This window comes from Schistocerca piceifrons, chromosome 2, assembly GCF_021461385.2.
Source record: "Schistocerca piceifrons isolate TAMUIC-IGC-003096 chromosome 2, iqSchPice1.1, whole genome shotgun sequence".
NCBI classification, from domain to species: Eukaryota; Metazoa; Arthropoda; class Insecta; order Orthoptera; family Acrididae; genus Schistocerca; species Schistocerca piceifrons.
The window spans coordinates 744,974,005-744,986,540 of NC_060139.1; the positions used below are offsets into that span (position 1 = coordinate 744,974,005).

Below are 12,536 nucleotides of genomic sequence, written 5' to 3' on the forward strand. Positions count from 1 at the left end.
TTTAAACCTGTGATATTTGAAATAAAAAAGAGCTTGAGTTTCTCTAATCAAAAATGACTTGATCATTGGCATTAACAAATGATTCAATGGAAAAATTAAGTGTGATTAGTAGTTTTGCAGTTTCTTCTTTTTTTTAGGAGTGAAAATGGGTCAGTGCTTTGATGAACTCTCTCTATAGATTGGAGAACCCTCTCTGGTCCACGTGGCCTTTAATGCTGCAGAGAATGCATACAGGTTAAGGGTCTTGATCGGCAATTAAGACCACAGGGATAAATTAAGACAATAAGGATCATAGAAACAGCTGCCAATTGAATCCTATTAATACAATGAATGCACTGCTAAGTGCACAATTTACTTCTATGGGCCATCCCCCTAAGACAAAACTTACTTTCTTAGGAAGTAGCTGTTGCTGATTATACAACTGATTCAATTTCCAGGGGATTTATTTTGTAAATTACATGAACTAACAAAAGACATTGTGTGGCAAACAGAAGATTTCCAAACTGACAAATCTAACTGTTCAGGGCAAGTGCGCATAACCGAACGCCTTTAGTATTATACAATATGACCACTAAGAAATTCCACCATTTCAAATCACACACACACACACACACACACACACACACACACACACCACAGCTCCAATGGAGTGAGGAATTCTGTCAGCTGGAGTGGGAAGGGAGAAAGAAGATGGAGAGTGCAACCCGCCCTTCCACTCCTTTCCCTTCTACCACACCCACTCCACCTGCCAATTATTTAGACAAGTTGAGCTGCAGTGCAGCACAGTATTATCGGCTGGGATAATGCTACACAAGTGAGTATCTGTTGTGTGTGCTTATTCTGTTAGCTCTAAAGTAATATTAGTCCAAAAGTCCAGCATCTTTCTGAGGCCTCTTTGCATATCTACAACAACTCAACGTCTTCAACTATATGGTGAGTTGTTATCTTCATCCCTTCGACTGCACGTATTTCCACAAATTAGTTTTCATCATCTGTAACTGTAATATCTGCACCAAAGGTCACAACTTTTTGACAATAAGAATGAAAATATAGTGACACAGATAATGAAGCTGAGAGATCGTACTTGGAAAAGTTAAAACTCAGCACATCAATCTGGTACAAATTCTAAAGAAGGGGTCATGATGTTAAGGAAAGTAGGAGTTAAATGTGTTCTCTAGAAATGATTAAATAACCAATCCTGTTTGAACAACGAAATATTGTACAGACAAGAATATGTATTATGTCTTTTTATGACAAAACTCTCATATGTGATTTGTTTGCATAAGAAGGGAACTACAATGAGTAACATTGTAGAAAGAGGTGGAGAGGAAGGCGCCATCAACCAGAGGGGTTAGTTGAACGTAATGGCTCTTTATAAGGCTTGGCTCTTTTAGAGGTGGCAGTAAGCCATTGCCTTCCTTTGACTTCTGAACTGACAGTTATAGAGGGCTGATGGTTTAATGTGGATTCCAAACCACAGTACACACGGCATTTTTCACACTGAATTGCGTTGCCAGAGGTGAAAGAAGTGAAACGTGGCACACAAATATCATCGGCGATCAACCCTCTGCCTTTGGCTCTATAGCCTGGCACTTTACCACTTTCAAGAAGACCACAGGTCAATTTGATTTTTATAATTTTTTTATGTGAAGTTCAGAACTCACATATCAATCTGTCTCAATAGTTCAATATAATTCTCAAGAATCCTCAAGAAAATCGAGTTGGACATTTTCCGAGGAACTTTAATTCACTAAACGTTAGGCCCTTTTCACAACGGGCCATGCGGCTCACTTGGTACCATTTGAAAATGGTAATCCCTAGATATTTGAATATAAACTTCGCCAAATATATGCTACTAAAAAGAACAGAAGCTTTCGAAACGTGGTGCTACAGAAGAACGCTGAACACTGAATGGGGTAGATCACACAACTAATGAGAAGGTACAAATAAAAGTGGGGAGAAAAAAAGTATGTGGCATAATCTGACTAGGAGAAAGAATAGACGACAGTACATATTCTGAGACGTCAAGGGATCACCAATTTAGTACTGGACGAAAGTGTGGGGAATAAAAATCTTAGATGATGACCAAGAGATGAATACAGCAACCAGATTCTGAAGGATGTAGGTTGTAGTAGTTATTCGGACATGAGGCTTGCACAGGTTAGAGTGGCATGGAGTGCTGCATCAAAACAGTCTTAGGACAATGACAACGACATATTAATTAACACATATCTAAGCATCAAAAATACATGTCATCTTGTTTCTAATTACATATTGCACAACTGCAAGTATAATTTCTCAATTATTGATACTTTGTAAAATACTGTTAGTAAATATGTATTTTTTTTTAATTTAAGCAATATTTATTAACAATGTTTTACAAAATATTGTTAATTATGAATGTATATTTGCAATGTGTGTCATATATATTTAAAAACAAAGATATGAGCTATTTTCATTATAAATGATGATTTTGTGTGTGTTAATTAGCACATATTTGATTAATTTTATATATAAAAGATGCAGGTATTTGGAAAAGAAGAAGAAGACTACTGGCACATCAATTACCCAACTGCCATTCTCCAACAATACCAAGCGAGCTACGGAGCCTGTTGTGAAAATTGCTACGGAACCTGTTGTGAAAGTCACCTGAAGTTTAGTGAATTAATGTTCCTCTCAAAAGTCAATATTCTCGAGAACTATCGAGTTGCACTGAACTGCTTTAGCGGATTGATATGTGAATTTCATGTACTAAATATACAAACAATTACAGAACTCCAACTGCCAGCTAGTCTCCTTGTTAGTTATAGTGTCTCACCTTCTGTCAAAATAGCAATATTTGGCAAGGGCGCGGAGGGGGGCGGGGAGAGCCTTGGAAATTTACAATACAACTTGGCTAGAAGAAGGGCTCTTGAGAGATATGACACATCATGGTGGAATAGTCCAACTTGGTAATGGACCAATGTGTAAGGTCTAACTTGTGGGGGCATCAGTAGTCAGGTTCAAGTTGATGTAGAGTGTAGCAGTTACACAGTGATGAGAGTTACACCAGACAGACTAGTGTTGAGGACTGTATCAAATCAATCTTCTCACCTGCCAAACTAGTACAGAATTCAGGTTATGTTACAGGCTGTCTACACAAACTCCATAAAAAAAGTGCCAACTGTGATGTCACTGCTCTAAGGCAGAATAACAGCATCACGATCTTTGATATGCTTGCCATCTTACTAATCCTGAACAACACAACTGAAGCCATCATCGACATTATGTTGTGAAACTATGTTGCTCACTAGACCTATATACAGCTGTGATACAACACAAAAATACTACAGACACTATCCATATAACTTATGACATCACACTTCAAAGAATAATCAAAAAACCACTTTTCAATAAAAATGTTGTTCAACATTCAATTGTGGGTACATAATTACTGAGTGACAGTGGCCCATTTGTAAATGCATTAATGAAGCTCTCTTTTTCCCTTTCTCTTTCTGCGTTGTGCATAAACATGACATTTTTGCAACTAGGGGCAAAACTTTAGTTTGCCTTATCGAGGTATACTCAAGATAAAAAAATCTCCAGCCAAAATACTGTGCCGTTCAACTCAATGTCTTAAACAGTGCACAATGTGCAACTGAAGAGAGTATCTGCTGCCACATAATTAACACCACCCCCTCCACATGAACTTTATAAATGGCATAACTAGTGTTTACATTTGAAAGACATTAACAAATAGTTGCAAAATGTAAACCGATAGCAACTTACGTTTTAATGGTATGTTGCATAGCTAACACAACTTACTCATTGTATATTTGCTTATTTGTTATTCAGTATCTCCGAGATATAACACAAGGTAAAATGTAAAAATTCTTGGTGTAGCAGTGAAATAAGGCTGAAATGGAAAGCAAATCAGTTTTCAATGTAGTCCCTTTAATGGTCAAATATTTTTCCAGTCAGTAGTTTCCATACTGTAGAAACTATGCAAAATCCAATTAAGGATAAGAATGAGTTCTTCACTAAACTCTGTTTCTCTTTCCATCTACAAATTTCTTTAGATGTGGGGTAAGTGAAACACACAGGTTGTCAAATATAGTGAACGGAGTGGATTTTCCAATGATCTGTACTTCCAACTACCATCAACAGTAAGCTTTGGTTGAAAGGTGCGTTATCGCGTTGTCATGATTTCTTTTTCAATTTAAATTCAAGCCTTTGGCAGTTATGTTTTTCATTCAGCTAATCCACAAGACAAGTGCAGTATTTGCTTGCTCTTGCTTTATCCTTTGCCAGTGAAGCAATAAGGAAACCTCTCCTAAGAATGGAATTTGTTTTGCTTTTCTCAGTAAAATACTACTGTCTCAAGCAAATGTCACCCCACTCAGTCATCTACTTCCCATCCTGCACATCATTCCTCTCCTATATAATACTGTTTAAGTTATATGAAGGTTACAATGCATGATCCTTGTGACAACACTGTTTTGAAGTTTAGAACAGAGCTTTATCACTACGTACAGAAAAATTTGTGTTTTTGAGAGTGCTCAGGAGTTCATGTAAGATTTTAAATAAAGTGCGATAATCTTTCAGTGTAAAGGAGATGTGATTTTTGATGAGTATCTGCAGCAGTAACATCAGAGTAGTAACTGTTACTGTCAAACAGGAAAGTAACTGAGTGTTGAGTCATCAACAGGCACAAAAATATTGAAAGCTTGCTAGCTTTGTGCCAGCTAGACACCAAATGTTGGAGCTGCAGTCCAGCAGGTGGACTAGGGTGGGATGGTGTTATGTTGCTTGAAATGGGTAGAGGGAGAAAGTGATGGGTAGCTTGTGGCTTGGAGGGAGGTAGCAAGTGTGGAGGAAGGGGCAGCAGCTGCACGAACAAAGCATTTAATACATGGGTAGGTACCAGAGCCAGTGAGGTGTGGCCACAACAAAGATGATGTGGATGTGTAGACTGGGAGGCAGTGATAGGACAGAGGAAAGGGAAAACTGTTGGTTAGAGATATGGAGACAGTGGGTTAGTGGAGAGTGGTGCCACGAGCATGCTGTGCTCAGCTGCATGTTCCCCCACTAGACGGTCAACTTTGTTCTTGACCACAGTTTGGTTTTTTTTTTTTTTTTGTGGTTTTCGGGCGCACAACTTCAATGGTCATTAGCGCCCTGACTACTCTAAGAATGCACCGCGAGGCACAAGTTGACAACAACAACTAAAAGGGAAAACACAATAAAAGACAGACTGACAGGCATAGGATTAAAAAACATCAAATGTCTTTAGCAAGGTTTGTCAAATTGATAAAACAAAGAACACGAGCAGCTGCTCGTGGGTCATCCGCTAAAATGGCATCTAAAGTATTAGGCAGGTTAAGATCGAGGCGCAGTGTGTTAAGATCTGGACAGGACATTAAAATGTGTCTAACCGTCAGCAAGTGCCCACATGGGCAGAACGGCGCCGGCGCAGCCGTCAGCAGATGGCGATGGCTGAACCGGCAGTGTCCAATTCTTAACCTTGCTAAAACGACCTCCTCCCGCCGAGAAGGGCGTGAGGAGGACGTCCAAGCCACGGGAAGAGGTTTTAAGGTCCGAAGCTTGTTGTCGGTAAGTGCAGACCAATCGGCATGCCACAGCGACACAACGCGCCGACAAATGACCCTGCTAAAATCGGACGAAGGGACACAACAAGAAGCTGTCCGAGGCTGGAGGACCGCAGCCTTGGCCGCGGCATCTGCAGCTTCGTTCCCAGGGATACCGACATGGCCAGGAACCCACATAAAGCTAACCGGCGTACCGACGTCCACCAGCTGCTGAAGAGAGCGTTGGATCCGGTGTACGAAAGGGTGAACCGGGTACGGATCACTGAGGCTCTGGATGGCGCTCAGGGAATCTGAGCAGATGACATAAGCAGAATGTCGGTGGCGGCAGATGTAAAGAACAGCCTGGTAGAGGGCAAAGAGCTCAGCTGTGAAGACCGAACAATGGCCATGGAGCCGGTATTGGAAACTTTGTGCCCCGACAATAAAGGAACACCCGACCCCGTCATTGGTCTTAGAGCCATCTGTATAAATGAAAGTCATGTTGTTGAACTTCGAACGAAGTTCCAAAAAACGGGAGTGGTAGACCGAACCGGGGGTGACCTCTTTTGGGAGCGAGCTGAGGTCGAGGTGAACGCGGACCTGAGCCTGGAGCCAAGGTGGCGTGCGGCTCTCGCCCACTCGAAAGGTTGCAGGGAGTGAAAAATGAAGGTGTTGAAGGAGGCGACGAAAGCGAACTCCAGGGGGTAGCAAGGCAGAGACATACAACCCGTATTGAAGGTCAAGAGAGTCGTCAAAAAAGGAACGATAAGACGGATGGTCGGGCATTGACAGTAGCCGACAGGCATACCGACAAAGCAGTATATCGCGCCGGTAGGTGAGTGGCAATTCGCCAGCGTCAGCAAGAAGACTCTCTACGGGACTGGTATAAAATGCTCCGATCGCAAGTCGTAAACTCCGATGTTGTATGGAGTTGAGGCGGCGTAAGATGGATGGCCGTGCAGAGGAGTATACGAAGCTCCCATAATCCAGCTTGGAGCGGACGATCGACCGATATAGACGAAGTAGGACGGTTCGATCCGCTCCCCACGACATACCACTGAGAACACGGAGGACATTTAAAGAACGGGTACAACGGGCGGCCAAATATGACACATGTGGAGACCAGCTAAGTTTCCTGTCAAAGGTAAGGCCTAAAAATTTGATTGTCTCCACGAGTGGGAGAGCAACGGGACCGAGTCGTAAGGACGGTGGGAGAAACTCTTTGTAGCGCCAGAAGTTAATACAGACCGTCTTCTCGGCAGAAAAACGGAAGCCATTGGCGACACTCCAGGAGTAAAGACGGTCAAGAGAACGCTGAAGACAGCGCTCCAGGACACGTGTACACTGCGCGCTGCAATAGATGGTAAAATCGTCCACGAAAAGGGAGCCTGATACATCAGCTGGGAGGCAATCCATTATTGGATTGATCGCGATGGCGAAGAGAGCGACGCTCAAAACTGAGCCCTGTGGCACCCCATTCTCCTGGCGAAAGGTGTCGGACAGGACAGAACCCACACGTACCCTGAACCGTCGATCCATTAAAAAAGAACGAATAAAAAGAGGGAGGCGACCGCGAAGGCCCCATGTATGCATGGTGCGGAGAATGCCCGCCCTCCAACAGGTGTCGTAAGCCTTCTCCAAATCAAAGAACACAGCCGCGGTCGGGCGCTTCCGCAAGAAGTTATTCATAATGAAGGTCGACAAGGTAACCAGATGGTCAACAGCAGAGCGGCGCCTGCGAAATCCACATTGTACATTGGTAAGTAGGCGTCGAGACTCGAGCAGCCAAACCAATCGAGAGTTAACCATTCGCTCCATCACTTTACAGACACAGCTGGTAAGCGAGATAGGTCGATAACTGGAAGGCAAGTGCTTGTCCTTCCCCGGCTTAGGAATCGGGACAACAATAGACTCGCGCCAGCATGCGGGAACATGTCCCTCAATCCAGATGCGATTGTATGTACGAAGAAGAAAACCTTTACCCGCAGGAGAAAGGTTCTTCAGCATCTGAATATGAATAGAATCAGGCCCTGGAGCGGAGGACCGTGATCGGCCAAGTGCGGTTTCGAGTTCCCGCATGGTGAATGGGGCATTATAACTTTCACAATTCGAGGAGCGGAAGTCAGGTGGCCTAGCCTCCTCTGCCTGTTTGCGGGGGAGGAAGGCAGGGTGATAATGAGCGGAGCTCGAAACCTCGGCGAAAAAGCGGCCGAAGGCATTGGAGACAGCCTCAGGGGCCACAAGGACTTCATTCGCGACCTTCAAGCCAGAAACTGGGGAGTGGACCTTAGTGCCAGATAGCCGGCGCAGGCTACCCCAGACAACAGAAGAAGGAGTAGAACTGTTGAAGGTGCTTGTGAAAGCAGCCCAGCTGGCTTTCTTGCTTTCTTTAATAATACGACGACACTGAGCACGTAATCGTTTATAATTAATACAATTCGCCACTGTAGGGTGGCGTTTAAAGGTGCGTAAAGCACGTCGACGAGCACGTAAAGCGTCTCTACATGCTGCGGTCCACCAGGGGACCGGTACGCGACGAGGAGAAGAAGTAGGGTGAGGGATGGAATATTCAGCAGCAGCGAGAATGACTTCCGTGAGGTGTGCGACCTGACTATCGCAGCTTGTGAAGGTTTGATCCAGAAAGGTCGCCCTGGAAGAGAAGAGCCCCCAGTCTGCCTTGGAGATGGTCCAATGAGAGGAGCACGGAGAGGGAGTATGCTGCAGGAGATGGATAACACACGGGAAGTGGTCGCTCGAATATGTATCAGCAAGTGCATACCACTCAAACCGGCGTGCAAGTTGGGGAGTACATATAGAGAGGTCTAAATGGGAATAGGTATGAGATGTGTCCGAAAGAAAAGTAGGGGCACCAGTATTGAGGCAGACAAGATTGAGCTGGTTGAAAAGGTCTGCTAACAAGGAGCCCCTCGGGCAGGATGCGGGAGAGCCCCAAAGAGGATGGTGGGCATTGAAGTCTCCTGTTAACAAAAATGGTGCAGGTAGCTTAGCAATAAGTTGCGTCATGTCTGCCCTGGTAACGGCAGATGACGATGGAGCGTAAACGGTACAAAAGGAAAATGTAAAAGTGGGGAGAGTAATGCGGATGGCAACTGCCTGCAGGCCGGTGTGCAACGTGATGGGATCGTAGTAAATATCATCCCGGACCAGCAACATAACCCCTCCATGAGCTGGGATACCTACCACAGGGGGTAGGTCAAAACGCACAGAGGTGTAGTGTGCCAAGGCAATTTGATCGCATGGGCGTAGCTTCGTTTCCTGGAGGGCTACGACGAGCGGACGATGCAAGCGGAGCAGCAACTTCAAGTCCTCTCGGTTGGAGCGAATGCTGCGAATATTCCAGTTAATAAGTGCCATCGTAAGAAAAGGAAGATGAGAGAAGGGGTCACCTCGAAGGCCGCTTAGGGCCTGGCTTCGAGCGAGCACTGCCGCCGCTAGCAGGAGGCGGACAGTCATCGTCCATGGGGTCTATAGGGTCATCGGCCATCTCGGGAGGATGGCCGGGAGGGGGAGCATCCTCCGCCGGTGAACGGCCAGATGTTCGGCTAGCAGCGGTGCGGCCAGGCGAAACGGATGACGGCCTGGGGCGGCAACCGCTGGGTGGCGCAGGAGAATAAAGGCGCCGCGGCGGAGAAGGAGAACTGTGCTTCCTATGCGCCTTTTTAGAAGGACGTTTGGTGGAAGTACCGGTCGAAGGCTGGGAGGTCGAGGGACGGAGGAAGTCTGCACGGGATGGTTCCTTCTTGAAGGCCCGTGCATCTGACTTCGGGGTCTTCGACTGAGCAGAAGCTGAGGAAGTGGCTGGTGTCTGTGGGGTGATGGGAGGAAGAGGAGACGTCGACCGCGCGATCTTAGCACTGGCCGAACGGACGACCGTGGTGCTGAAGGTCAGATCGCATGTCTGGGTTGCTACCTCCCGGGTAGTCCGATTAGAGGCGAGGACAGTGCTGTATTTCCCCGCTGGGAGCAGCGTGGGCTTCCTACTAGCCAATAGCTTGCGAGCAGCCGAGGTGGACACTTTCTCTTTGACTCGAATTTCCTGAATACAGCGTTCTTCCTTATAGACAGGACAGTCACGGGAGGATGCGGCATGGTCACCCTGACAGTTCACACAACGAGGAGACGGAGGTGGACAGTCACCCTCATGGGCATCCCTGCCACAAGTGACACATTTAGCCGCATTGGAGCAAGACTGTCGAGTGTGATTGAAACGCTGACACTGGTAGCAGCGCGTAGGTGTCGGGACATAGGGGCGAACAGAAATAACCTCGTAGCCCGCCTTGATGCGCGATGGCAGCTTAACACTATCGAAGGTTAAGAGAAGTGTCCGGGTCGGTATAAGGTCATTGTTGACCTTTTTCATGACCCGATGGACAGCCGTCACACCCTGCTCAGCGAGGAAAGATTGAAGCTCCTCGTCAGTCAATCCGTCGAGAGAGCTACTATAGACTACACCTCGAGACAAATTCAAAGTTCGATGGGCCTCCACCCGGACAGGGAACGTGTACAGGAGGGTGGCTCGAAGCAGTTTTTGTGCCTGAAAGGCACTCTCAGTTTCTAGTAATAAGGTGCCGTTACGCAACCTGGTACAAGATTTGACAGATCCGGCTATGGCATCTACGCCCTTCTGAATAACGAAAGGGTTGACAGAGGAAAAATCCTTTCCGTCCTCAGATCGAGAAACTACAAGGAACTGTGGGGCAGGCGGTAGTACTTTTGTCACTGTAGGCTGGTCACGTTTCCGTTTGTGGGTCGAAGTCGAAAGAGATGGAGTAGAATCCATTGCGGAGGAATCCCCCATGATTGCCAGCGTCTCCGATGGCGCGCTCCTTCCTTGTGGGGACCCTCTCAGAGGGCACTCCCGCCTTAGGTGAATGTTTACACCTCAGGTCACACCTCCCGAGAAACAGACGGAGGGACCAATCGGCATGGTCAGAAGGTATCAGCTCAGGCAATCACCCCTCCCCGGGCCTGGCCTTTACCAGGGGGTACGCGCGTGCCTTACATGTCTACCCAGGGCGGGGACTTACGCGTTACCCCGTCACCGGCTACGCGTGCGAACGCGTGGGTCGGCCTTCAGACACGCACAGGGAGGAAGGAAGTAGAGGAAAAAGAAGAGAGAGGGAGAAAGAGGACAGACTGTCTCAAACGCCGAGGCGGAGACCAGAGAAGGCAAGGAGAAGAAGGCAATGAGAAGGCAAGGAGAAGGAGGCAATGAGAAGGCAAGGAGAAGAAGGCAATGAGAAGGCAAGGAGAAGAAGGCAATGAGAAGGCAAGGAGAAGAAGGCAATGAGAAGGCAAGGAGAAGAAGGCAAGGAGAAGTCAAGGGAAAGAGTAAGGAAGACAGTGAAGTGGAGAAGAGCAAAGAAAGGAACCAACAAAAGGAAGGAAGAAACGAGAAGTGAAAAACCAAAAAGACCACGATTATAGGTCGTGAAACCGTCCGTCTCCGGACGCAGGCGCTAACTACCCCCGTGAGGGGGATGGACTCCTTTTAGTCGCCTCTTACGACAGGCAGGAATACCTCGGGCCTATTCTAATCCCCGGACCCGCAGGGGGGCCACAGTTTGGTGGCAGCCATTCTCTCTGATGGACACCTATCTGGTTTCCATGTTTGGAGGAAAAGAAGAAGAAGAAGAAGAAGAAGAAGAAGAAGAAGAAAGAAAGCTATGCTGTGATTGTCAGATTTGGTATATGACAGGTCTGCTTTCATAGGGGGATAGAACAATCCTGTGAGAGGACTGGAATAGGAAGGCCTGGGTGGATGAACTGGGCAGGTTTTGCACGTGCCACAGGGATATGGGGTTGTGAGTGGCATAAGGACAGACCAGGACACTGAGTGTGGGTGATTAAATACCACTTAAGGAGGAGTAGGGAGGCTCTTGGGTAAGAAGCCCCTCATTCCCATGCATAATGGTAGATAATCAAATTATCATGGACTGGACGGGTTTAGTGACATCTCTGAACAGTCGGAGGGATTGTGTCTGTGGCACAACATCCACAGCCAACGTCTATCTTCAGGAGTTCCGGGAACCGCGGTGATGCAAAATGTTTTTTGATGTGTGTAGATTGTAAAAAAGCACAATCAATGGTTATGTCAACACCTCAAATTACAACAAAGATTTTGTGTTTGTCCCATTCCCTATGCATGACAGAACACATTAGAATGAAATGACATGACATGATATTTACTAACACAAATTAAAATTAACAGAATGCCTGTTATGTTACATAATACAAAGTTACGTATCGTTTAAACCTGGGCTACTAAAACATATCTACTTACGGTCCTGGTGGAAGGTAACCACCTCCATGGACATCCATATTTAAATACTGGAGAATCATTATTGTTGAAGTTTCTAAAATTGTTGCTATTGTACAGGTTGCCAAAAGATATGAAGCAAACTTATGTGAACCATATCGCCTCTCAAATATCCTGAAAAAGAGAAGAAAAAAATTAAGAAGTGCTGAAGCACAGCTGCTTGACAATAACATTTACATTATGTCCTGGTTGTACAGCTGAGGCAGTTTTAACATTCTCTCACAGAGGAAAGGACTGATCACTACTCTCACTTTTAAGTAGTTATCTGTGAAGTAATGGGATATTTGAAAAACAAGAATTACAAAAATCAGCATCTACCAACATATCACAGTTTCTTACTTTTCCATAACTAAAGTTAAATCACTGATTGCACTTCTAGAGAATGCTATGAGCTGTTTAAAAACTATGACATAATAGAAAGCATTAAATTTTATGCCAACTCTTCGTATTTGGACTTAGTTCAACTGCAGAGACAAAAAACACACAAAAACAAACATGTTGTACATAAATCCATTTTTTAGTGTAATGTAATTGGATACATAAAAAAATCTATTCACCATACAGTGGCAGAACACACACAATAAAAGGTTATAATGAGGCAAGCTTTCAGAGCCAGTTGCTCCTCCTAG

General features: G+C 45.5%; 1 protein-coding gene across 2 annotated transcripts in view; it reads right to left on the reverse strand.

Moving 5' to 3' along the window:
• LOC124776392 (rhomboid-like protein 18) overlaps window positions 1-12,536 on the reverse strand; it is a 63,050-nt gene that overhangs the window by 32,332 nt on the left and 18,182 nt on the right. For both annotated transcript variants that reach the window (XM_047251366.1, XM_047251365.1), the window contains exon 4: window positions 11,872-12,021. In XM_047251366.1, the coding sequence (XP_047107322.1) occupies window positions 11,872-12,021 (150 nt within the window). The remainder of the gene's footprint in view (window positions 1-11,871; window positions 12,022-12,536) is intronic.